The sequence below is a fragment of the Typopeltis vanoorti genome, chromosome 14 (genome assembly GCF_054136105.1).
Source record: "Typopeltis vanoorti isolate ZY-2024b chromosome 14, IOZ_Tvanoo_1.0, whole genome shotgun sequence".
Lineage (NCBI taxonomy): Eukaryota > Metazoa > Arthropoda > Arachnida > Uropygi > Thelyphonidae > Typopeltis > Typopeltis vanoorti.
The window spans coordinates 41,757,407-41,784,013 of NC_143562.1; the positions used below are offsets into that span (position 1 = coordinate 41,757,407).

The 26,607-nt window shown below is 35.6% G+C and overlaps 1 protein-coding gene across 4 annotated transcripts in view; it reads left to right on the plus strand.

Moving 5' to 3' along the window:
* Positions 1-26,607, plus strand: part of LOC150099400 (centrosomal protein of 57 kDa-like) — a 177,827-nt gene that overhangs the window by 115,969 nt on the left and 35,251 nt on the right. For all 4 annotated transcript variants that reach the window (XM_090404119.1, XM_090404118.1, XM_090404121.1 and 1 more), the window contains one exon: positions 20,709-20,853. In XM_090404119.1, the coding sequence (XP_090260245.1) occupies positions 20,709-20,853 (145 nt within the window). The remainder of the gene's footprint in view (positions 1-20,708; positions 20,854-26,607) is intronic.

Genomic DNA, 26,607 nt, shown 5'->3' on the forward strand with positions numbered 1-26,607 from the left:
AAGTGAGATGAGTGCGTAGAGGAAGAGAATTGTAATGTCTTCGTTGGTACCACCTTCCGTGTTGACAGTTGCTCCAAGGTAATTAAAAGTGTTTGTCACTTCTACTTGATTTCCATTTATAAAGACTGGGTCATTCTTTTACTGTTGATTTTTAATGTTTTGGTTTTCTTCTTATTAACATATAAGCCTATTTGTTTATTAGTTTCCTCTAGGTTTGTTCTCTTAATTTTCATGTCTTCAAATCTGAATGATAGTAGTACGATGTTGTCAGCATAGTCCAAATCTTCTAATGTGGTATCAATGTTCCATCTTATTCCAGCTTTCAGGTTTATCAGGGTGTGCCTTATTATCCAGTCTGTGACAATGACATCTGGCATTAGTATATAGAAACTGCATCATCCCTTTAGTTCCCCGCCCACCTTTATTTTCTGAATTTGACTACCTTATTCAATATTTTTGCTTGAGAGACTAGATTCCTCACTTGGTCATTGTCACACTCACTTGCTTCATGGGTACCTTCACGCAAACTCACTTGCTTCCACCCTAATTGTTTAAGTTTCCCTGAATTTGCACTTCAGCATGCTCAGTGAACAAAACTTTCTCCAGACACTTAACACCAAAACCATTTATAAAGGATCATGACTTCTGATGATGCTCATGCAATCCATGAGCATTGTACAAATCCTTCTTTCTGTCAAACAGACCACAAATCCACAAATTTTACATCATTCCTTTTGCATAATCTACATGTAGACTCATTGGCTATCAATGCCCTCTGTAGTTCGCCTCTATCATAGCAAGGTAGAAGGCTTACAATCTTCACCTTCTGACTCTTCAGTTTTGCCTCTTCTAACAACTCCTTTACATCTCTTCTAACGGCTCCTTCAGGATGGATTTCTGCTATGTTGTACCCTTAAGGTGGGAGAATATTATGATAGTACTGCATGAAAAGTTTGCATCATTATTAACTTCCTGTCAACAGTTTTCCTCCAAATTAGTCTGTTAGGACTTCAATATTATGAAATCCTATATTTCATTTTTCGAAGATGCTTCTTGATATTTAATTCTAATTATCTAATTATAAGACGAGGCCTAAATTTTAGGCTATTTTTAGGTTTTAAGCTTATGTCAGTTTGTCAGTTGTATAAGACAACCCCCCAATTTTTTCTTTCTTGTATTAATGCAACGCTAGGTATTGTTGTTATATCTGTTATTTTTATATCTATGCATATCTGTTATTTTTATATCTATGCATATCCGTTATTTTTTTTGCATAGCATAGATTTAGTATTTACGCGAATTACCCTAATTAAATGTGATTAGCCCCAATTTTAATTAATTATTAATTTTGCATTTTTTTTTTAATTTTAGGATTATTAAAATTATCATTTTAAATCATGGAACCAGCAACAAAACAAAGAAAGTATGAAGCTCCATTTAAAATAAAGGTAATTGAAATGGCAAAGCAAACTAATAACCATGCTGCTGCAAGAAAGTTTGACATAACCGAGAAGATGGTAAGAGAATGGAGGAAGAAAGAAGATATTTTTAAAAAATTTGCCAAAGAAAAAAATGTGCGATGAGAACGGGGATCACCTGATGGCCGCAACTGGGAAAATCACGTTGCAGAATGGGTATTCGAACAAAGGCAGAATGGTTCTTGTTACAAGAAAATATGATTAGAGCATATGTACTAAAATGGTTAAGATTGAATCCGGATGAAAGTATAGAATTTCAAGTTACTTCAGGATGGTGTAATCATTTTATGAACAGACAAAATCTGGTCATAATACCACAAATAACGAAAATTGCTCAAAAACTACCAACAGATCTTGACCACAAACTTAGTTTCCATAAATTTATTATTCAGTTGAGTCAAGAACATAAATTTCTATTGTCAAATATTAGAAATATGGATGAAACTCCTATGAGATTTGATATGATAAGCAATAAAACAGTGAAGTCTAAAGGTATAGTTCGTCCACCATTTGTAGGTCTCTGCTTGGCGTCTTGCCAAGAATAGTCGATTCATGCTGAAGGGGAGAAAGAAATGAAGGCCATACGAATTGGTCACCCAACACGCGAAATCACGTGCTTTATAGGTAAAATTTTCCAGCTATTATACAAACAACAGTTAACTGCAATAATCATAAAAGAGAAGTTAATTTTCCGACCTGTAATAATAAACAACTCATCCCACAATACGGACTGATTACCCTATTATCGGAATGGATTCTCCTTTTTCTGATATGCGCAGAAGTGTCAAAGGATCTCTAATCGGTGGGCAAACTATAGTAAGAGTATGCTGGTTCGAAGTACAGGTCATGAAAAAAAACAACATTTCCAGTTGTGTTGTCATGTTTGGCTGATGGAACCAAGTTAAAACCAATGATCATCTTCAGACGTAAACCTAAACCTAAGATAAAATTTCCTTCAAGTGTTTATGTACATTTTCACGAAAAAGGATGGATGGACGAAAATGGTGTGAAATTATGGATAAATAATGTGTGCAACACGTGACCAGGCGGTATAATGAAGAAACACAGTTTATTAGTATGGGATATGTTTCATCCTTTCTTTTAGACTTACACAGTGATCCGAATACATTTTCGAAAATTATAGAGACAACTATCATGTTTGAGTAAAACTTTAGTTTAATATAAACTAAAATCCATTTTCGACGTTTCGACCTTTATATCAAGGTCATCTTCTGGAGCATATGCATTATATACAGAAAACAAGCTACACTACAGTCTACATGGTTTGTTAAAGTTACTGACCAACCGTTACAACAATTATTGGCCTGACCTGTGGCGAAAAATAAAAAAATAAATAAAATAAAATAAGAAATGAAAAATAAAAATATACATCAACGCTAGAGTCCTATTATTAATATTATCTACTGGTTGTAAAATTACATTGGGAGCAACAACAAGTCTATGTGTGTGTGTGTATATATATATATATATATTAACACCATGATCATACATATACATTCCAACCAGATGGTATGGAATGGTTTCCAATACTGGCTGGAGGTTGCCTAGAGTCCTGACGTATGCTGGATACTACGTATTAGGTAGGTTGAATGTGTGCCATCCAGATTCTTGGAATTTTCATGCTGCCATTGTTGTTGATATTTGGGTGGTTTATCAGAATTTTGCAGGCTTCCTTAAATTTTTCTTTCATACCAGGTTTTTGTATGGTGTATCCATACAAAAACCTGGTATGAAAGTACCAAAACGGTTATATTTAATGTGTCTTATATATTCTTTTTTGCGTTTAGGGATTGTACGTTCTGTTTCACCAATGTACGGTAAGTTACAGGTGCAGTGGATGCAATAAACTCCAGGATGTGCCAATGGGAGGAGAGGATCCTTAGAGGAGTTGAATATGTTTTTAAGTTTAGTAGGTGGTTTAAAGGTGGCATTGAGGTTATAATGGTGTAAGATTCTGTTGATTTTTTCCGATAACCCTTTAATGTATGGGATGGCTATGGTTTTACTGTAGTCTAGATTCTTTTTTGTTATAGCCATTATTTATGAATGTGTCGCTGATGATTTTTAGTTCCTGTTTCAGAGCTTGCTGGTTGGAGCAAATTGTTATAGCTCTGTTTTTAAGGGTGTTAATGACTCCATATTTTTGTGATGGGTGGTGGTATTAATTAGCGTGTGTCGGTTTGCGGTAGACCGTAAAGGATAGACTGCCTGAAGGAAGACGTGTGACCAGTATATCTAGGAACGGGAGCAAGTTTTGATTTTCAATTTCGATGGTAAATTGTATGCATTCGCGTTGTTTGTTCAGGTGGCTAAGGAATGTGTTTAGTGTTTGTTGTCCATGCGGCCAGATAACGAACACATCGTCAATGTATCTAGCCACACTGTAGGTTTTAGAGTGGTAGAATGAAGAGCACTTTGTTCAAAAGTTTCCATATAGAAGTTAGCAATTGGGGGGGATAGTGGTGAGCCCATGGCTGTACCTTCTTTTTGTAGGTAAAATTTATTTTGCCACACGGAGTAACCAGACTGTAGTACGTGGGCAAAGAGGGCCGTAATGTCAGGTGGAAATTTGTTCCGTAGCAGAAGGATTGTGCCATTGATTGGGACATTTGTTAAAAGGGCAGAAATGTCAAAACTGACTAATAAGTAATTTTTTGTTGAGTGTTATGTTTTTAATTTTGTTTATAAAGTGTTGTGTGTTCTTAATGTAGGAGGGGGAATGACCTACCAACTCCTTGAGTGTTGCCGCTAATTTCTTGGCTAGGTGGTAATTGGGACTGTCCATTCCTTCCACGATTGGTCGAAGGGGCACATTTTGTTTGTGTATTTTCGGAACCCCATATATTCTGGGGATCGGGCATAGTGGGGTTTGAGTTTTTTAACCATGTCTGGTGGCCAAGAAGCGACGGACTTAAGTAGTTTCTCTGTTTTATTCTTTATCCTGTTTGTTGGGTTATAGTTTACCAGATGATAGGTGCTGTTGTCGGATACTAGTTGATTCATCTGATGGATCAATGTTGACCTGTCAAGGACGACAGTGGCATTGTATTTATCCGATTTCGTTATAATGATGTTATAATTCCGTTTTTGTAAGATTGTTATGTATGGTTTTCTTACTGTTTAGAACATTGATGGTTTCTAATCGTATTTTATCAGCTGTATTGTTGGTAACTAAATACTTAAGGAATTGACAGTGTACACTAGAAATATAAATTAAATCAACTTTAATATATACTTTCCGATATTTCGGCAATGTCATGTTGACATCTTCTAGGGAACTTAAGATAAAGACACGTGCACACAAGTATTACAATTTTCTATATGGTTTGTAACAAGAGGTCATGTCATGTTTTTTTAAGATTTTGTTGATTTTTTCCCGAGATGCCTCGGATATAGAGAATGGTGATGGATTTAGAGTAATCTCTTTTCTGAAGGGGGGGTGGGGTTGTGGATAACTGGTTTTAGTATTTTTTGGATTTTTTTTTTTTGGGGACTTTTTAACCCATTGGCTGAGAAAGTGTTAAGTATGTGATTTAGTTCAGTAGTTAGGGCTTGGTCATTTGAACAGATTAGTTTTGCCCTGTTGAATAGTGTCTTAATAACTCCATATTGTTGTGAGGGGGGGGGGAATTGTTGGTGAATGCATCTGCCTGTATGGGTGGGTTTTCTATAAACTGAATAAACCAAAGTTCCATCAGGTTGGCAGGTGACTAGTGTGTCTAGGAAGGGGAGGCTATTGTTTTACTCTTTTTCCAGGGTGAACTTGATTCTAGGGGTGTTGGTTGTTTAAGTGTGTTAAGAAGGAGAGGAGTGTATCCGGGCCATGTGGCCAAATAGCAAACACATCATCAGTGTAGCGAAGCCATATATTAGGTTTTTGTGGGGCAGAGTTTAAGGCTTTCTCTTAAAAAGTCTCCATAAAGAAGTTGGCCAAGGGTAGGGAAAGTGGTGAACCCATGGCTGTCCCTTCCATCTGTTTGTAAAATTTTTCCTGCCAAACGAAATAGCATGAGTTCATTGTAAACTGAAATAGGGCTGAGATATCGGGAGGAAATTTAGCTTGGATTAACTCTAAGGTTTCTTTGAGGTAGATATTTGTGAATAAGGAGGAGACATCAAAACTGACCATTATGTCATTATGTTGGAGTGTAAGGTTTTCTATACTGGCTTGGAAGTGGGCTGAGTTTTTTATGTGTGATGGTGTGTTGCCAGTATAGTGTGAGAGCACTTTGTCTAAATATTTAGCTAGTTTGTAAATGGGGGGGATCAGTGCCAACTACTATGGGATGTAATGGCACATTTTCTTTATGTATTTTTGGGAGCCCACATATGGGGGGGGGGGGTCTAGAGTTATATGGTTTTAGTCTGTTAGTAATCTCCACAGGCCAAGAAGTGACCTTAAGGAGCCTATGGAGTTTTCTAATTTGTGAGTTGGTGGGATTGTATTCAATAGGGAGGTAAGTAGCTCGATCTAATAGTAAAGCCTTAAGTTTACCTGTGTAGTCATTATGATTGAGTACCACAGTGGCGTTCCCCTTATCCGCTTTGGTGATAATTATTTCTTTGTTTTTCTTCAATTCCTGTAGAGACTTGTATTCACTAATGGATATGTTGGTTTTTAGTGGTTTTGCTTTTGTGAGAACTCAGGCTACATCAAATCTAATATCGTTGGCGATGTGGTTTGGAAGGTGGCGAATCCTGCATTCAATCTGGATCATTAATTCCTCAGCTGGTAATTTCCTAAGAGCAATGGCGAAGTTGTGACTACATGACAGAGCATTGAGTGCTTTCAGGTTTCAAAATGACTGAAGAAAGGTTAACTACAGTGTTGGTATGTAGTTTTGGTTTGGACGTCGAGTTCTTTAATTTATCAAACTTGTTGATATGTCGACTCCGTATTCATTCGAATTCTTTTTTTGCCACACTTCACAAGACATCATGTAGTATTGACCAAAGTTCACGATTTAGCTTATTTGAACGCTCATTCTCTAGCGCTAAAATAGCTCTGTCGGCTAGGGAACCGCGTGTAACGATAATTTGCTCCCGAAGTAAAGCCTGGATCGCCCGGTTGTAGATATGGAAAGCTTTCTGTGAAACAAATCTGTGCTTAAATTTTACACAATTTGGGATTACCTGATTATCCCGGCAGCATTTTAGGAAGGTCAGACGATTCAGTCATTATATTGTTGGGTAGGGACCTAATGCCCCTTTCTATGTGGTAAATAAAATTCAATTTATTGACCTTTTTAGGTACTATTGCATAGTTAAGGCCCTTTTCAAGTAGCGCAAGTTGGCCTATTTAAGATGTGGCTTGATAAGTTGATCACATGGTTCTTGCTTGCAGGTGGTTGGGCGCTCCTTGTTTCCCTTGTTTGTTGTTCATATGTTTCATAGTCATTTAACTGAGAATACTAAAAGTCTTCTAGGAAAAAATAACACAAAAATTGCTGCTATACCAGGTGGTTTAACTTCTATATTGCAACCACTAGACGTTTGCTTGAACAAACCATTTAAATATCACATGCGAGAAGAGTGGAATAATTGGATGAAAAATCATTTACAAACAGTGGATCTATGCACGCTGCATCACTTGATATGTTTTGCAATTTTGTGATCAAAGCATGGAATAAAGTAAAAGTAGAGACTGTAATAAAATCATTTAAAAATTGTGGTATCTCTAATCTTATGGATGATACAGAAGATGATCAGTTTGGACACTGATGATGATGAAAACGAAATCAATTCACCGGATTCAAACTGGGATCCATATGACAATCATTTAAACAATGAATGTGAAGAACTATTTTCAACAGATGAAGAAAATTAACATGAAAATTGAGGTTAATAATTATTATATGTTTTTTAAGACTTGCATCTATTGTAATATTTTAAATAAATTTATGTAACAAAAAATTAATCTGATTTGTTTATAAACACTGCCTATTTTCTTATATAATGATGTATTGTAACTACCTAAATGTTCATCCAAGAAATTAAGCTTCCCTTTTTATACTCGCCATATAAGATGACCCATGATTTCGAGGGGCTTTCTGTAGTATTTGAGAGTCATCTTATATGCCAACATATACAGTAATTAGCACTTAATTCTCTTGATAAGAGAGCTGTATGAGAAAGAAGCTTCAGTAAAAACAGTCTTTGAAGAAACAGGCAGTACTCAAGTAGAAAAAGGGATATTGCAGGGTTGCATACTACCACCCTATCTTTTCAATGTTTATAGTGAATATATTATGAGAATGACTAACTTAGACAAAGATCCAGCTAGAACTAAGACAGGTGGTGGAAATATAATTTAAGATATGCAGATGGTACAACACTCTTAGCAGAAACTAAGGAAAATATGGAGTGGTTGATTCTATTAGTTAAGAGGGAAAGTAACAAAACCAGGCTTGACAAAAATTATGAAAGATAGATGTGTGGATAGGGCCATGAAGTTGGAATTGTCAAAGCAATGGTATTTCCAGTAGGAAAATACCATTCCGGTATGGATGTTGAAATCTGGATTATTAAGAAGATAGACAGAAAGCAAATTGATTTTGAATTATGGGTGTGGAGGAGACTATTAATAATTAAGAATTCTTAATAGACTATTAAGAATCTCATGGACTGCATGAATGACCAATAAGAAGGTTTTAGAGAATATAAAGACAATGCTTCTTGAATGCGATGATCGCTAAACAGAAGTTGATGCACTTTGGACATACGAGCTGATGAATCATTGGAAAAGGCAGTTATGTTGAGGAAGATTGAGGAAACGAGAAGAAGAAGACCACAAAAGAATTGGATGGACACTGTAAAAGTACTTTCCAACTTGAACTTACATTTTCTGAAAGAAAGGACAAGAGGTCAAGCGAGATTTGCAAGCCTTTATTCACAAGATCACGAGTCGAAAATGACTGGATGGCACATAACAAGACACTTCTTACTGGATTAATCCATATAGATCTTAGTTTTCTTCTGGTTCTTTTTCCTGTTATCCTGGCAACATAACACTTGTGTTGCTAATCTTTCCTCTCCCATTCTGTTCATGTGACCATACTACCCGAGGTTAGCTCATCTGACATATTTATTCCTGAATGCTAACAATGTTAAGTTATTTTCTAATATGCTTTAGTAAGGAAATTCTGGCAGTTCTCACATTTAAATTTATTTTTATTTTATTTTTTTATTATAAATTGTCATGATGCAAAACTTTTGTAACAACAAATTTCAGCATCTCAAATTAGATACCGTGTTTTGGCCGTTTTCACATTTCAAGATTCAGTTCCTGTCCTCCAGCTTTTGTACAGACAACAAAATCACCTCCCACTATACCACAAACAATACTTCATGCTCCCTCTAATCCTTTGCCAGAAAGATATCAGAAAAATCCTTACTTTACATACTAATCAGTCTGCTCATCCAGACTGCATCTCTCCTTGAGCTCCAGAATTGACATCCTATCCTTTATGAACTATTCAAGCTGTCATACTTATCTGCTATCTACCTAGCAACATGGAAACAATCCTGTATCCAACTTTTTCCTGAAAAGGATAAGTCAGTTATCAAACTATCATTTCAGTGATATCGATTATTAAAAATAATGGATAAAATCATTAACATTCAACTTATTCACTACCTGCAGTCTCAGCAATTAGTCATCAATAATATGGATTGTGCCATTCTTATGCACCTTTGATAAAAGACCATGGATAAACTCTCTTGGCATTCAAAGCATTTGATTGGGTTTGGCATAAATACTTCATTACCAAGCTACCTATAGTCTGCCTGCTAAATTATGTGATTGGATTGCCAGTTTCTTCTCAGATCACTGTGGATGGTTTCTTCTCATATTTCTCTATTAGTGCTGCGTATACACCAGGGTTCTCTGCTTTTGCCCACTCTTCCTCATACACACATTAATGACATCATCTCACTAACCTTAAATAATCTTGTTCATAATTCTGATAGGAAAGGCTCCATTCCTCTTCTTCATTTGACAAACCTTAGTAGTACTCAGATGATTCAGGCTTCAAGTTCTTTCATGATTAGCATCTTAAACACAGATCTTCCCAATCAGCACCACGAAAACCTATAACAAATGTATACAAAAAGTAATTAGGGCTGATGAGTTTTATGATGAGCTAGAGGTTGTAAGTTGGTGAATTTAGATCTTGACTCTATGGTTGTTGAAGCAGCTGTTTGTGTTCTTCTTGTGATTAGAAGAAAGTGGATGAATAACAGTGGCCAGTTTGGTAAGCAGTGCCCATGAATATAGCTATTTTGCACAGGGTATCTGTGCAAAAACGGTGAGAAGGAATCCTTCCATCATCTAAGCATATTGCTTAGATGATAGAAGGATCATCTACGCATATTGCCCTCTTCTTGATATCCACTGTTAGGGATGTTTCTGTTGTACCATTTCAAATGAAAACGGTATTATAAGGTCAGGCAGATTTGGGATTTATGAAGTGGAAGGAGTTGTGTAGGCATGAATTAGTTTTTTAAACTAAAGAAGACATGGTTTTTTGAAGGCTGTGGATGTGATGTGTTTGTGCCATAATAGGCCACATTTTAAAATCAGTCCAAGAAGAGAAAACTGATCTTGACTTGAGATTGGAATATTATTAAAAAAGTAAAGGGAAAGCAAGATCTTTCTTCTGGGAAATAAAGCAGGATGGTGGTGTGTGTGTGTGGGGGGGGTCATGGACATCACTAATTATCATTCAGTTGTGTTATGATAATCCACTTTTCATTCAACACTCCATTTCCCTTATTCGTTCAATAAACCTTGTACTCAGAATTCAGACTTAAAGAATTGTTGATTGAAGAAGGGAAAAATGAAGTGTTATCAGTACAACTATGGGTAAGAGTTGAGATTATTGAGAGAAAGTCAATGTATAGTGTGGATAAAAGCAGAGAGCCCTTAGTGCTACAGTATTGACAGAGAAATCTGATGAGGGGAAACTGGTGAGCCAGTCACCTTATCAGGGTGATAGCTTGTGCCATACTTGATCAGAGGCCTTGGTCATATTAAGAAAAATCACATAAGTGTCTCTAAAATTTTCCATGGCTTGTATCTAAAGATTAGTAAGGTTAGCTAAGTAGCATGAAGTAGCAGAATCCATATTGGTGATTAACTAATTGGTTGGCCTTCTAATAGAGAATAAGATCCATATTAATGAATTTCCGTACTTTTTGAGAGTATTGAGATGAGGGCAGTGGGTGGATAGTTTGACTGACTTATCTCCCTTTTTGGGGAGAAACTGTATAGAGACTTACTTCCATACTCTTGGGTATGTCAGATCAGTGTGGTGACTTGTATAGGTGATCCAAGATAGGTGTCCTAAACACAAATCTTTAGCACAATAGGAGAGATATCAAGACCAGGAGACTTATTATCTGGATTGAGGATTTTCTATCTCGCTAGTGAAAGATTGGAGGAACACATGATGAATTGTACATAGTGAAGTGGGAGGTGATTGTTTTTGACTGTTTATACAACTTTTGGAGAAGATCAATGCTAAGAGGTTAGTCTTATCTTTAGTTACCTTATCTTAACTTTCCAGACTCTCCCCCTCCCCATACTAACTTTAAAGTGATGAAGTGTTATGTGACAGAAAATACACACAAGTTTTTCATCCTTAAACAGCAAAGGCAAATCTTTCATCCCATTCCTGCTTAAAAACTTTTCTTATTTCTATTTTCTTTGTGGGATTGCTTAAGGAGTAAAGTTGTATAACTGGGAGGAGATCTCCACATGACCTGTTAAAGAATGCAGAGATCCAATGGGGATTCTGATCTAATGCACATTCCTCACCTCATGGTACACTATCTACCAAGATACTGAATAAATGAGGATGGGCTGGCAATTTGAGATTTAGCCGACCAAATTGTATTCTTATTGGCTTAAACCACAATGTAAAATGATGGTATGGTATGGTACAACATGACAGAATTTCATATTGGCTGGGGTGTGCCCGGTTAAAGATACCCATTGTTTTTGTCAAAGAACCAGGGTGAACAGGACAGGATCAGCTACTGGAAGAAATCCCAGAAACACATCCCATCTCAACTTCAGCAGAGTTCATGAAGGGTACTATCAGTGTAAGAAGCATCAATGGAAAAGAAAAAAATGAAACTAGCAGAAGAATTGGATAAGTACCAGATCGACATAACAGATGTGACTGAAATGAAGATGAAAACTTTCTAAGCAGCAAATACAAAATGTTATATTTGGGCAGTAACAATCAGGAAAAAGAGGGCATAGCTATAGTATTAAACACTAAATATGAGGATAATCTTGAATGGCAGGCAATATCAAGTAGAGTGATGTGGGCAAATATCAGAATGGAGAGCTGGACAATGAAACATTTTTGGGCTTATTGTCTCACAAAAGGTTCTACTGAGGAAGAAATGGAGGAAAATTTTGAGGCATTAGAGAAGACAGCTGGCACAATGAAAAAAGGAAAGTTGGTGCTTGTTGGAGATCTAAATAGCAGAGTAAGAAATTATTAACAGACATATAGAACTATTTGTGGAGAAAATTTGGAAAAAAGAGCAAAGCTAATAAGAATTGTAAGTACCTGTTGAATTTTTGTTCAGGACATGGAACAGTTATTACTATCACAATGTTCCAACATAAAAATGTGCACAAATTCACATTGAGAGAAGATGCAAGAAACAAGAAAATTCTCGTTGACTATGATATAGTTGATAGCGATGTTTTCCCACTGTTTCAGGACACAAGATATACAGAGGATTTGAAATACGAAGTGATCACTGTAGTTTGGAGCAGGGTAAAATTGAATTTCATATTAAAAAGAAGAATGTGTAAGAAAGTTTTAAAGCAAATCAAAGTTGAGCAGCTTTCAGAGGTAAACTGTAGACTCAAATACCCAAACATAATTGAAGAAAAACATGAAAGAGTGTGAAAACAAGAACTGAACCTTGGAGATATAGTGGCAAACCTTGAAGAAAACATTGTCTGATTCTGCCAGAGAGACGTATGTGGTGAGGTTATAAAGGATAGAACTCCATGGTTGACTCAGGAAGTTAAAGAGGCAGTCAAGTAAAAAAAGAAAGCTTTTTTTTTTTTTTTTTTTAAATTAGGGGATATTAAATCCCACATTGTTTTAAAACCGAATAAGAAACTCAAAGATTGGAATCGGAGAGTTTCCGGTATTGCACTACGTGCTAGGGTCACTTGCATTTAGCGGACGCTTAGTGATCGCCGATACTTTATAGTTTACTATACTATATTCGGCAAGAAACTCTCTGATTCCAATCTTTGAGTTTCTTATTCGGTTTTAAAACAATGTGGGATTTAATATCCCCTTAATTTAAATAATGTTTTGGTTGCCGAAATGAAGCTTATTAGCTCTTTATATTTAAGAAAGCATATAAAAAATTCCTGGCAAGTGAGCTTATGCTCTTAGAGAATACAGAGAAAAATGTAAGAAAGCGAAGCACTGTGTAAAACTAGCTAAACAAACGTCATGGGAAGACAATGTAGAAAATAAATATCAGGAAGCTAGTAAAATATTCTGGAGGTTATTGAAAAAAGCTTAGAAAGGGAGGAAAAAGTACTGTAAAAGGTGACATAAAAACTGAAGATAACTATATTCTACATGTCTGGAGAAATTACTTTGAAAGACTGCCATATAAAACAAATAGTATTAGCATGGTGGTAGAAAAGTCCAGACAGTAATGCCAGTCAGTAATACATAGCTGTACTTGAAGTAGAAAAATTCATCCAATACCTGAAATGTGAAAAAGCAGCTGGAGTAGATGAAATTTGACTAGAAATGTTCAAATATAGAGGTAATTATGATGCAGCCACTATAAAGGCTTTACGGTGGCTGCATTGCATAATTCAGAAGGTCTGGTCAGAGGGTCGAATTCTGGATGATTGAAGTAGAGCTCTCATAGTACTCATCTATAAAAAAGGGAAACTGAATATGAGAATTACAGAGGTATTTCTCTACTCAGTGTCCCTGGTAAGATTTACAAGGATACTTGGAAAACAGATAAGAAAAATTGTGGAAGGGAAGCTTTGTGAAGAACAAGTTGGATTCAGTGAAATAGAGGTTGTCAGGATCAGATTTTCACTTTAAGACCAATTGTTGAGAAATCTTGGGACTGTAACAAGGATTTGTATTTAAGTTTTGGCCATCTGGAAAAGGCATGTGACAAGATGCCAAGAAGAAAGCTCTTCAAAATGCTACAGTTGTATGCTATAAATGGGAAATTATGTCAAGCAGTACGTAGTCTCTGTTTAAGCTATTAGTCAGCAGTTAGAATTGAAGGAGGTACAGGAAGACGGTTTGGTGTTAAATCAGCTGTGTGGCAAGGATGCACATCATCTCCACTGTTAGTCATCATCCATGTGGATCATATATGAAGGAAAGTAGTATTAAATCTGATATCAAAATTGGCAATGTTAATCTTAGTTCTTTACTTTATGCAGATGAACTTATACTTCTGAATAAATTCAGTACAAGTTTATAGATTTGCTGAGTAATTTGAATAACTATTGAAATAAATTTGTTATGAAAATCAGCAATAAAAAAACATGGTAAAAATAGGTAGAAACATTGAAAAGATCAACTGTATCCTGAATAGAACCTATAAAACAAGTAAAATATTTCAGCTATTTGGGAATAATTTTTAGTGAAGATGGTAAATTAAATATGGAAATAGACAACAGAATTATCAAAGCTGGCATGACAGAAAATCAGCTGAATAAATTTTTGAGGCAGTATGGTGTAATTTAGAGGTGAATAGAATGAAATAGTTGGTTGGATGTTGTTATAGACCTGGTAATGTGGATGGTAGTGACTATGAAATGTATAATCCAATTAGCCAAGCAAAAAAGAGAAGGGTGATCATTATGGGTGATTTTAATTATGGCAATATAGACTGGGATGATGATATGGCAACTAGAAGTAAAGAAAATGAGTTTCTTGAGTTTTTGAGGGACAACTACCTCAGACCAGAGGACACACGAGGATTGAGGGTTCTGGATTTGATCATCTCATCAGAGGATGTAATTATAAATGAGGTGTCCAGTCACCCACCAATTGGTGAGATCGACCATGAAGTGATTACCTGGGTGGTTGCCAGCAGTGTGAGTACCTCTGTGAGAAAAGGGTATATGTGTGGAACTACAAGTGGGGTGATTATGAATAGCTCAAGAGACAGCTTGCAGGTGTAGCATGGAATTAGGAGTTAGCTGGAAAAGAGATCAGTGCAGCTTGGGGGATTTTCAAGAACTATCTGGTAGAAGCAATGTCTAAATGTATTCCAAGGGTCAGAAGGTTAAATAAGGTAGGTGTGAAATGGATGAATAAAGAGATTAAGCATGTGCTATGGAGAAAAAGGGCATTATGGAGGCAGCATAAGAGATGTGGTAATAACCAAATCCATGAAAATTACAAAGTTCAGGCAAGGCAGGTGACTTGGTTGGTAAGGGTAGCAAAAGTGAGGTATGAGCAGCAGTTAGCTAATAAAGCCAAAAAGAATCCTAGGGAGTTTCGATATGTAGCCAGCAAACAAAAATAATGATTGTGGAAGGATGACATTGATTGGAGAAAATGGTATAAAGACAGCTGTTGTGTGAGATATAGTGGAGATACTTAATGAGCAGTTCATAAAGGTATTTCAATCTTGTGCCTTCATGGCGAGATTGAGAGCAGTTGATGATGGGGAGGAGAGACTGACTGTAAGTGAGCAAGATGGGGAGTTGAGCAAACTAGATGTTAATAAGGCTGTGGGACTTGATAATATATCACCATATATTCTAAAGGAATGTGCCAGGGAGATGACTTCTGCCTTCACATATTTTTTTAATATGAGTCTTGCACTGGGTCAAGTTCCTAAGGAGAGAGGAAGGAGAGTAAGATTGTGCTGCTTCATAAGGGAGGTGATAGAACTCAAGCATCAAATTATAAGCCTATCTGTGTGACAGATGTTGTGGTTAAGTTATTGGAGAAGCTTGTGAGAACTAGGATCCAGAATTGGGTTTACAATAATAGTGTTATCTATCTTTGATGGACAGCATGGATTTGCTAATGGGAGGTCATGTTTTAGTAATCTACTTATTACAGTAAGGTGACTGCTTCCTAGAACAGAGGAGAGGGATACACAGTAATATACTTAGATTTTAGAAAAGCTTTTGGATCCGCATGATAAGTTGATAGTCAAACTAGAGCAGATAGGGTTGGATATTAGATTAGTGCATTGGATCGAGACTGACTATCTGATAGGTATCAGCAAGTTGTATATGGGGGAGCAGTATCCCAGAAAAGGAAGGTCTGTGTTTTAGGGCCATTACTGTTTAACTTGTATATTAATGATATTGACGAAGATTTGGATGGAGATATTCAGTTGGTGGAAATGATGCAAAGTTGGAATGAACTATGAGAGTAGAGACTATATTGTGGCCTAACAAGAAGACTTGAATAGATTGAGTTCAATGTTGCAAAATGTAACATTTTAAAATTTTGGAAACAAAGATGAGATGCAAAATTTATGCTTGGTGGGGATATATTGTCGGAGGTTAAGGAAATAAGCGATCTTTGGGTGATAGTGGATAAGGATCTGAAATTTAGGGGACACATTGCCAAAATTGAGAAGACAACACAAAGACTTCTGGGAATGATGAGGAGGATATTGACTTGTAGAAGTAGGGTGATTCTTGTTCCATTGTATAATGCTTTGATTAGGTCACACATGGACTACTGTGCCCAGATATGGTTACCTGGTTTTCAAAAGGATGAAGAGATATTGGAAAGGGTCCAGAGGCTAAGATAGTTTCTGACCTCTTGAATGTCGAATATGACGAAAGATTGAGAAAATGCAATTTACAGAATCTGGTGGATAGGAGGAAGAGGGGAGATATGATAGAGACCAAAAGTTAGTAAGGGGTTGTTATAGGATCATTGTTTGTGAGGTTCTACAGAAAACAGTGGGAGATCAGAGGAGAACCACAGGTCATCCCTGGAAACTGTATAAAGAGGGTGTGAGCAGGGGAGTGAGAAGCAGGTTTTTTGCATGCAGAATTCTGAATGATTGGAATTCCTTGTCTGAGAGTGTGGTGTCTGCAGAAAATTTTAGTGTGTTTAAGGTTCAGTATGATGAGCTATATGTATGATAAAAGGATCTCCTAGATGAGTCTTTGACTCCATTGGGTCTTGGGTAATAACAATAATAATAAATTTATATGGAATAAGAAAGAAATTAGTTAAAACACTAAATTAGCTGTATACATGACAGTGTTCAAACTAATTTTAACCTATGGATCTGAGTGGTGGGTTAGAAATAAAACACTTGCTCAAAGACTGGAGACCACACACACATATGAGAGTTCTGAGAAAAATTAGTAGAGTGAACAGATGCCATCAATGGCAGTATCACATTAAAAATGAGGATGTTGGGAAAGAACTTGCCATTGTTAGCATTCTGGAATGTGTTAGTAGAGCTAATCTCAGGTGGTATGGTTGCTTAAACAGAATGGAAGAGGAAAGATTAGCAAAATAACTGTTCTGCCAATTTGGTGGAGTGAAGACCAAGATGTTGATGGATTGATACAATAAAAAAGTGCTTTAAAAACAGAAATAGAAAATCTGATAATGTTGGAGTCTTGACAGATAACAGATTAATTTGGAGAGAAATTGTTGATTGGAAGTTAGTAATGGTGTAACTCTTTCATGTAATACTATCATAATTATGCTGTACATTCCATGAGAGTACATAACAGGAATTTGGTGATGATGACACTTTCTTTGTTTGGTCATTTTAAATCGTTAAGGGTATTGTGTAACTTCTAAAATTTGGAAAAGTTACCAGTATTTCACCTTAGAAACCAGTTTTAAAAACTCGCTCGTCATAGCACAGGACTTGCAAGCTAAGTTGTGGGATACTGATGAGTGGTGGTTAATTACATTATTCCATTAGTGCCTGTCGCATAGGACAAAATGTGACATGTGACAAATGTGAACAGGATAAATTAATGTTCTTGACATATTTTGTTGTCAATTCAAATTTTCTTCATTTTTGTGATATCTATTTATATTATGTGAGAAAAAAAAAACTGTAGTCATTCATATGCATTTTAAGTATGTTATTATATGTCATTTATATGTCTGTGTAAAATATTTTATATGCATTATGAATTTTTGTGTTTTATAATAAACACAATAAAAACCAATATTGCTTTGAGAACTACAGCAAACAACCTCACAAGCTGGTATTTGGCTACTTCTGTTTTTAGGCAGTGTTCTCTTTCCATCAAGTATTATTTCATTTATTTAGTTGGAACATGTGTGTGAATCAGCAGAATGGAAAAGGTAATTGGATAGAAAAGCATAGAAATCCCAGTGATCATCCCATTGGCTGGAAAAAGTTCATCTGCATAAAAGGAAATGTAGACAAGGTTATAGTTGGAGTTAACAAGAGGAGCTAGCATCAACAGTATATTTGGAGGGAAGTGGGGAGAGAGAGAGAGAGAGACTGTTGGTTATTGAAAGGTCCAGAGTATTGAGGAAACAATGACGATTCTGGTAGGCAAGTGAATAGGTTGTTCAGTTGATACCGACAGCAATTAATTTTGTTTCTCTTCCTGCTAGTTCTTTTAATTTAAAGCAGGGAGTGGCAGGCTTTGAATTTTAAACAGAAATCTCCAAGAGGATATCTCATTGCTCAGGTAATTAGACTGATAATCAGAGATCAGCATTGTGATTGGAATGTGAAGAAGAAGAATAAAAGCTACAGATGGAAAGCAGTAAAGTGAGGCAAGCAAATCTCAGATATGACAAATGCAAAATGTAGCTAGGATAACTCAGATGAATTACAATTTTTTTTTTTTTTTTTATGTGGCTCCACCCAAAAAAGTTCGTAAACCTATATTAGTACTGTGTTTGGGCTGAGGAGTTTTTTAATTTAATTTTTACATATTCTAGAATTCCTTGTAGAGATATCAAGCATGGGACTTTTTTTTTTAAAACCACGGGCTTCAGATAAGTGGGGCTGCATTCCCTCACTCTGGACAGTAAAATTTATCTTCCACCTAAATGCAGTCACAAAGCATCCATGTACACAGTGAGATTCAAACTCCAAGCCTGTTATCAGAAAGCAAGTATGCCAACCACTTTTTATACTGAGACCTTGGTTGTTTGTAAAGTGGATGTGAAGGTAGCTTCTCCCTGCCCCATCAGAATGTGTCATCATCATAAAATTCCTGATATGTATCCTTAGGATTTGTACAGGATATTATGATAGTACTACATGAAAGACTTGCACCATTACTAACTGTCAAGACTCCTACATTATCAGATGTTATTATTATTATTATTTGTGACACCTCCAAGGAGTCCAAAGACTCGTTGCTGGAGGACACCTATTGTACAACTCTCCGTCTCCACCACTACACTGAACCTCTACTACCAATCATCAACATCAGCACCATCTACTGGCCACTACCACCATCACCACAGCTAGTATTTTTTTTTGTCTGTAAATTGCGTGTGTTCTGAAGGGCCAATTTGTCTGTATGTGGGATGAAAAACCCAAGTTTCTGGGAGGAAAAACCCTGCTACCTCCGTATGAAATCGGCTAACTCACCTTCGATTGAAAATCGTCCGTCCATATAAAGATTCCTCCCATGATGACGAGAATCAAACTTAGGCCTTTTCCAATCAAAGGGCGCATCGTACTGTCATTCTTCCAATTGAGCTATGGAGGTGCTTATATTTTTATGTTCTAAGACATTATTTTCTGTATCAATACACCTACATCTTGGCCTTCCTCTGGGTCTTTTTCATACTTGTTTTGCTAATCTTTCCTCTCCTATTCTATTTAAGTGACCATACCATCTGAAATTAGTTATTATGGCAATAGCAAGTTCTTTCCTAATATCTTCATTTTTCATATGATTCTGCCATTGATGTCATTTGTTCACTTACCCTAATCTTTCCCAGACTTCCCTTATATGTGGTTTCCAGTCTTTGATCAGGTGTTTTATTTTGCTCTCAGATTCATAAGTTAGAATTGGTTTGAACAATTTAGTGTTTTAACTAATTTCCTTCTTATTCCATATGAATTTATTCAACTGACTTCCTGCTAGACTAGCTTTATTGATTCTGTGTATTTCTATATTTAATTTGCCCTCTTCAATTGTGCGCAAATAGCTTAAATGTTTTATTTGCTCTGCAGGTTCACTATTCAGGATACAGTTTTGATGTTTCTACCTGTTTTCACTATGATTTTCTTTTTATTGCTGATTGTCATTCCAAATTTCTTACATCAGTTATTCAATTTAACCAGTGAATCTTTGAAGACTTGTACTGGATTTATTTAGATTTTGTATTTAAAAAAAAAAAAAAAAATTGTTGATTTATTTTTGTATATATTTTTTTAAACTGCAGTTTTGCTGCTATTTTTCTTGGTGTCCTTCATGGTTATTATATCAGAAACATGCAGTAGGAGTAGAAGACTTGTGGATATGATTATTGTACAGGGAGTGCCCAGACTATATCAAGCTTGATAGTATTCCTTACATCAGGGTTTCTCAAACTTTTCCTATGATGGAACACTTCACAAATCCTGAAATTTTAACGGAACACCTTGGTTAGAGTTGAGTATCATCGGTCTCATATTCAACGTAAAGCTAAGCACTCACTATCACCTTAGCAGATTGTATCACATTTCAAAAATGAGACAGTGCACACTACAGGCATGCCAGGCTGAAGTGTATTGCATTAACCTTGCTTGTGACCACACGTTTCCTAGAATGGATACCTCCATACTTCACTTGCGCTCGGAGTTGTTGACAACTCCGAGCGCAAGTGAGTTGTTTCTGTGTGGAACACTGGTGTTCTGCACAGAACTTGCCATTTCTAGAATAGCTAATTTCAGATGGTATGGTCACTTAAATAGAATAGGAGAGGAAAGATTAGAAAAACAAGTTCAGAAACTGACTAAACATGGAAAATGTTGCCAACCCTAGAAATATAATAGTGGTTGTCAGGAATTTTTTGATATGCAGATTTTAGATCTTTGCAATTAAATGTGTTGCTTTACAGTGTACTGCTGCACTGTAATATGCATTTGATTGTTCCCATCTGAAGTTTGGAATTTCTGCACATTTCATTCAACAGTTATTTTTGTTTCTTTTTTACTTCTGTTTATTGAATGACTATACTTTCTTTGTAGCAATCAGGAAACTGTGACTAAGGAGTTAGTTGATGCGAAAAATGTACAGGAGAAAGGAGAACTATTACCTAAACTTGAATGTATTAATATGAACATCAAGATTAAAGAAGAAAGTAAAGACATCCTTCATTCATTACTGAATAAGGTAAGTATTTGGTAACCTTTTCTGTATGCTGTTGCCATTTATATTTTCCCACAGAGGTTTGATTTTTTATTTTTGCTCTTGTCATGTTAAAAATCTTGAAGACCAAGAGCAGATACATACAATCAGATTTTTTTTTACTCAGGTTAAAAATAAATGAATGTGTGCATTTTATCACAGTCAAATTCCTTTTCCAGGTTCAAATTCCAGTTATGTACACTTGAGGAATGTATAGATACTATGATAGTAATACATAAAAAGTATGTTTACATTATAGCTAACTTAGCAAATTAGTCTCATCTGTCAAGACTCAGTACTTTCGGATCCTAAGACTTTATGCCCTAAGTCTAGCCATTTCAACTTTCTTTGCATTTTCTGCATGCATGTGCAGTTTTACAGTGTAGACTCCCATGATGAGTCTGTGACAGAAATGATATTGAAAGCAAGGAATTTAATTTCATTCATCTGTGTTATGATTTATTTCCATTAAATTGAAGCATAAACTTAATTGCAAATGTGGTGATGACCACTAGCATCCAAGCATATGTCTGACTACTATTATTACTTCTGTGTGTAGAGGCTTAAGTGCTGTGAGGACATCGTGTTGGAGGCTTAATGGATTGTATACAGCACTCAGAAAGGATTAAAACAGAATTTAATACTTCCTATATTTCATCTCAGTCACTGAGACATCTTCAGGGATTACAAAAAAACACAAATACCACACAATATTAAGCCCAACCATGTGGGTGACTCTAAAGTCCTATCTATCTAGGTGGAGCGCTCTCTAAGGGCGGTGTTGTAGGTGGCCTGGAATATAAGGTGGGATCTCTGATGATAAGCATTTCCCAAATCTTAGGAAACTTAATGCAACCGTATTTATTAAGATTTGGTTGATTTCTGAGAGCTGCTGCTGATTCTAAAAATAGCCTCTCTTTTTTGAATTTGCTGTGGTGGAGCATGGTGATTTGCCTGTCTGTCTGTCCAAAGTATGCCAGCTTGCAGGAACAGGGTACTTTATCAACTCCAGGCACTGAGAGAGGAGGGAACTGATCTTTCGTAGAACGGATAAGGGTAGCAAGTTTGCGGTGGGGCTTAAATGCTGTGTGTAGGTTGTACTTTTTTAAACTCTTGGCTATTTTTTCGGTTATGCCACGGATGTGGGGTATGGTGATGGCATTTCTAAACTCTTTCTGAAGAGAAGACTGGGGAATGGGTGGGGAAACTGATTTTTTTTTTTAATACTATGATCGCTGTAGCCATTGGAGAGGAAAGTGTTGTGTATGTGGTCAAGCTCAGTTGTAAGGGCAGTTCCACTGGAACAAAGATTGTGGGCTCTCTTGGTTAGAGTTTTAATAATGCCATATTGTTGAGAGGTGTTGTGGTGGTAGGAGAGTTTGTGAATATATCTCCCTGTGTGCGTAGGTTTTCTATATACAGTAAAGGAAGGTGTGTAACTAAGGTGTATAAGAAGGGTAAACAATTGTTTTTTTCCTTTTTCATCATAAACTGGATTCTTGGATGTAGGCTGTTGAGGTGACTGAGGAAGGAGTCTAATGTGTCTGGGCCATGAGGCCAAATGGAGAACACATTGTTAAATTGTGAATGAAACTATGTTGTGTAATTTATTTATTTTCATTCACATTTAACATTGATTATTATGTATTAATCATGATTTGTATAAAAATTATTTATTATTCCTTAATTTAGGATTACTATTTAAATATTTATTCTAAACTTAACCTACTATTAATTTGTTAAGCAATAATATGTGCAGAATTTATAATAACTAAAATATATATATGATGTAACGAAAAGTATTATTATAATTAATTCTATACGTAATGAAAAGGCTGATTAAGTAGCTCAAATATTCTGTTTATTCTTATTTGTGAAAATTTAATGTTATGTAATCACTCATGTAGTGATTACATAACGTTAGTAGTAGAGCATTGTATTACATTAGCAAAATGTTTGCGTTTATTGTTGTCATGGAGACGCATGAAATAAACAAGCACGAGTCGAATAGAGCGTGACCTTCAGACTGAAAGGAGAGTAAAGATATTATACATAAAAAAAAAAAAGGATTTTGAATTAGAAGAGAGAGGAAGTTTTTGCGGAGCGGGAAGGAAGGTAAGATACAAGCAAAAGAAGTGGAAGAAAATTATAAGTTCTCTAGGGCAGAAATTCATGAGAATAGTGTTTAGAAGTGAGCCAAACATAGTGAATCGTATACTTAGCTGCAAGTGAAGTCAGCTGTGTTGTAAAGGAAAATTAATGACGTAACCGGATAAATAAAGAACTGGACATTCAATGAAAAATTCTGATTAGTTCCAGTTAGTCTAGGATTACGTCTTAATTCTATGTTGCCCTGAGAAGAATTATATTGAAATTAACTAGTTTGAGAAAAGTAAACAAGGAGAATTATCAATGCCTTATTGATGTGCTTTTTTTTAGAGTAGTGAAGCGCGATTAACAGTAGTTCAGTTAAATCGTTGGAGAATTTTTATTAATGTGTTCCGCTAACGTAAATAAGTTAATTCATAAGTGTGCTCACAATTAATTGTGAGCACACTTATGAATTAACTTATTTGATTGATATTTAATTGATGTATTGAAGATTGTATCTGGTAAGAGTAGTCATACTTGTTTGTTTGTTCTAACATTAACATGCCTTCGAAGTTCAAAGTCCGGAATAAGATTGCATGGAATATTGTCTACCTTGATTAGTGCTTCCTGTGAATTTTAAACATTAACTACAGCTGATAGATATGTGGAGACTGATTAAATAAGAAGTTTCGTTTTATTAACTTGAGTTAAGAGAGCTTGTGATTTTGAAACTGTGAATTGTATGTGAAAGTTTAGAACATTGAATTGGCATGAGTGACTTAGCAAGATGTATTAAGTTGATTGTATTGTTTCATTTTAAAGCAGAATTCTTGTATTCGTTATATATATATATATATCATATATTAAATGTTTTATTTTGTTAATCTAAATATTGTGTTTGCCTAAATTCCTTTTTATTGCACCGTTCATAAATATTCGAATTTTGCAGGAACCCCGAGTGAAATAGTAAATAATTCGGCCTAAATAAATGAGGAGACTGCTAACTTAATTAAAAATTGATCCTACTATTTTATATAGACTAATCTAAGAATAGGGTGGCACAGTATAATTATAAATTTCCCTACTTTTGGATCGGTGATCAATTTGCAATTAGTTGTTTTATTGATAAGAGTGACTTGAACCAAGATGGCGGATTTAGAACATAACATGAAAATAGAACGTCACGACAACATCATCTATATATCTTAGCCAGACAGAAGGTTTGAGTGGGGCTGAGTCTATGGCTCATTTTTCAAAATCTTCCATATAAAATTTGGTGAGGGAGGGGGTGGGACCCATGGCAGTTCCCTCTATTTTTACTACTTTTATTACTATTATTACTTAATTTCCAATGCATCAGGCGCTAAGAGTATTATCTAACCATTGCTTTTCCGTGTGTGTGGAGGGGGGACAGAGTTTCTGAAGTAACAATCTCTTCATGAGGCCAACTAACTTATCCTCAGTTTTTTCACTTACACGTGAAAGGTAGCAAGACATAGCCCATCGGTGCTGGGTGTGGGTAAACCAGGGAGCTCTTGACATGCAATCAAATGCTTCACCATATAACCGATCATTTCAAAGACCCGGCTTATATGCTTCACCATATAAGCCGGGTCTTTTCAATGTGAAAGTATGTATTACTGGATAATCCTGGTTGTAGTATACATCAGGAGTTTGAAAGACTTTGAAAGTGTTCTACCTATTTCAGTTTCCAAGAAGTCCCTGGAATGTTTTAGATTATGTAGTACTTCTGGGGATTATACCTAAGCAAGCTTCATTGTTAAAAATGTGTCTTCATTTCTTTAGAATTGAAAATCAACAATTCAGAAATAAAACATTAATTAAAACCTTGGTTATATATATATATATATATATATATATATATATATATACACGTGTGTGTGGTGTGTGTGTGTGAACATGATATTTTAGCAAGCTTTTGATATAGTTAATCTGTTTACCAATGTTCCTACTGATGATCTACTTGCACTGCTACAAGATAAATTCTCTAAGAAGGTTATGGCTTCTCAAACACTGTATTTCATCTGTATATTTCAAATATAAAAACTCCATATACAAACAGAACACTGGTCTAGCCATGGGCAGTCCTCTTTCACCAGTTTTAGCAAATCTTTATGTGCTAACATTCGAAAACAAGGTCCTAGAAAAATACCATCATAAACCAACTTAAGTATAAAGAGCTAATAAGCTTCATAAACCTCATTAACCATCATAAACCAAAATTATGGAAAAGGCGAGGCACGTTGATGATATATATGCTTTGTCTTGAACCATGGACTATCTTCACTTTTTCATGAGTACCTGAATCATCAACACCCCAACATAAAATTCACCTATGAATTAGAATCTAATGGTTCGCTGCCATTACTGGGCTTTCGACTAAGTTATTGGGAATATTAAAAATCTATATTTTGAAAGCCTACTCATGCTGACAGATATCTACATGCCTCTTCTCATCATTATAGACCTCAAAAATTAGATATTATTTCTAAACTAGGAGCAAAAGCCTGCCAACTCATCGCTGACAAGGATGAACTAGCCAAAGAGCTTCAACATTTAAAACACACTTTCTTTCAAAATGGCTATAATGACAACATTGCCTCCAGACTACTCAACCAACATGAGACCAGAGAAATTTCTAATGAAGAAGAAGAAGAAAACAAAAGTTCATTGCACTTCCATATATTAGCTCTATTTCCATAAAACTGGCAAAAATGCTTAAGGAATATAAAATAAAAGTAGTATTTTATCCCTTTTATCAAGATGAGATCACTTCTCTGATCCACCAATCCGTGACATAGCCCACTTCAATATATGGATATTTCAACTGTGGTGCAATTGCCATTCATTTTACTGTGTACAGACAGATAAATCAATTGAATAATGTATTAAAGAACACAGTCAAGATATTGAATGCCGTAGGAATGCCTCAGCTTTGTCATCACATGTGCTCTCTTCAGCTGAACCTACAAGATGCACTGCAAACGAGCCATCAAATGTTATGGGATAAATCATAACTATTACACCATTGCTATGATATAATGGAGAGAAAGATCTGGCGAGTTGTTGGAAATGGCATTACATCCTAAACATCTAAATATTAATCCAAGTATCAACTTGTCTAAATATATACTAGTCTTCATTAGCCAAACGTGCACATGAATGCATAAACACGCACAGTGTTCTGAACAATCCAACATATAATTAAAAATATTTTAAAATAACATTAGTCTCTTCTATAACTACATAATAGTTGTCGTCTTTGTTAGTCCTTACTGTTTTTGTCTACTAGTTTGTATGTTTACTGAAGAATTCCTATGCAGTTAGGATGAAACATCGTTGTTTCAATTAAAATAAATGTTATCATCTTATTCCAGTGTTCTGCCTTATAAACTCTTAGTCGTATATGCATTTGTTCACAAAATTCTGTACTGTACATAACATGTTATTAATTATAGATCAATATTTATATTTTTAGTCCATATGCATCTACAAGTATAGCCCATTTAACAATTATGACTTTTATACAGATATATTCGAGATAACTCATGTATGTTTAACATTTTAGTTTCCTATTTAAGCATAGGATGCTAACAAAAATAGTGTGCTCAAAGTTATTACCAATAA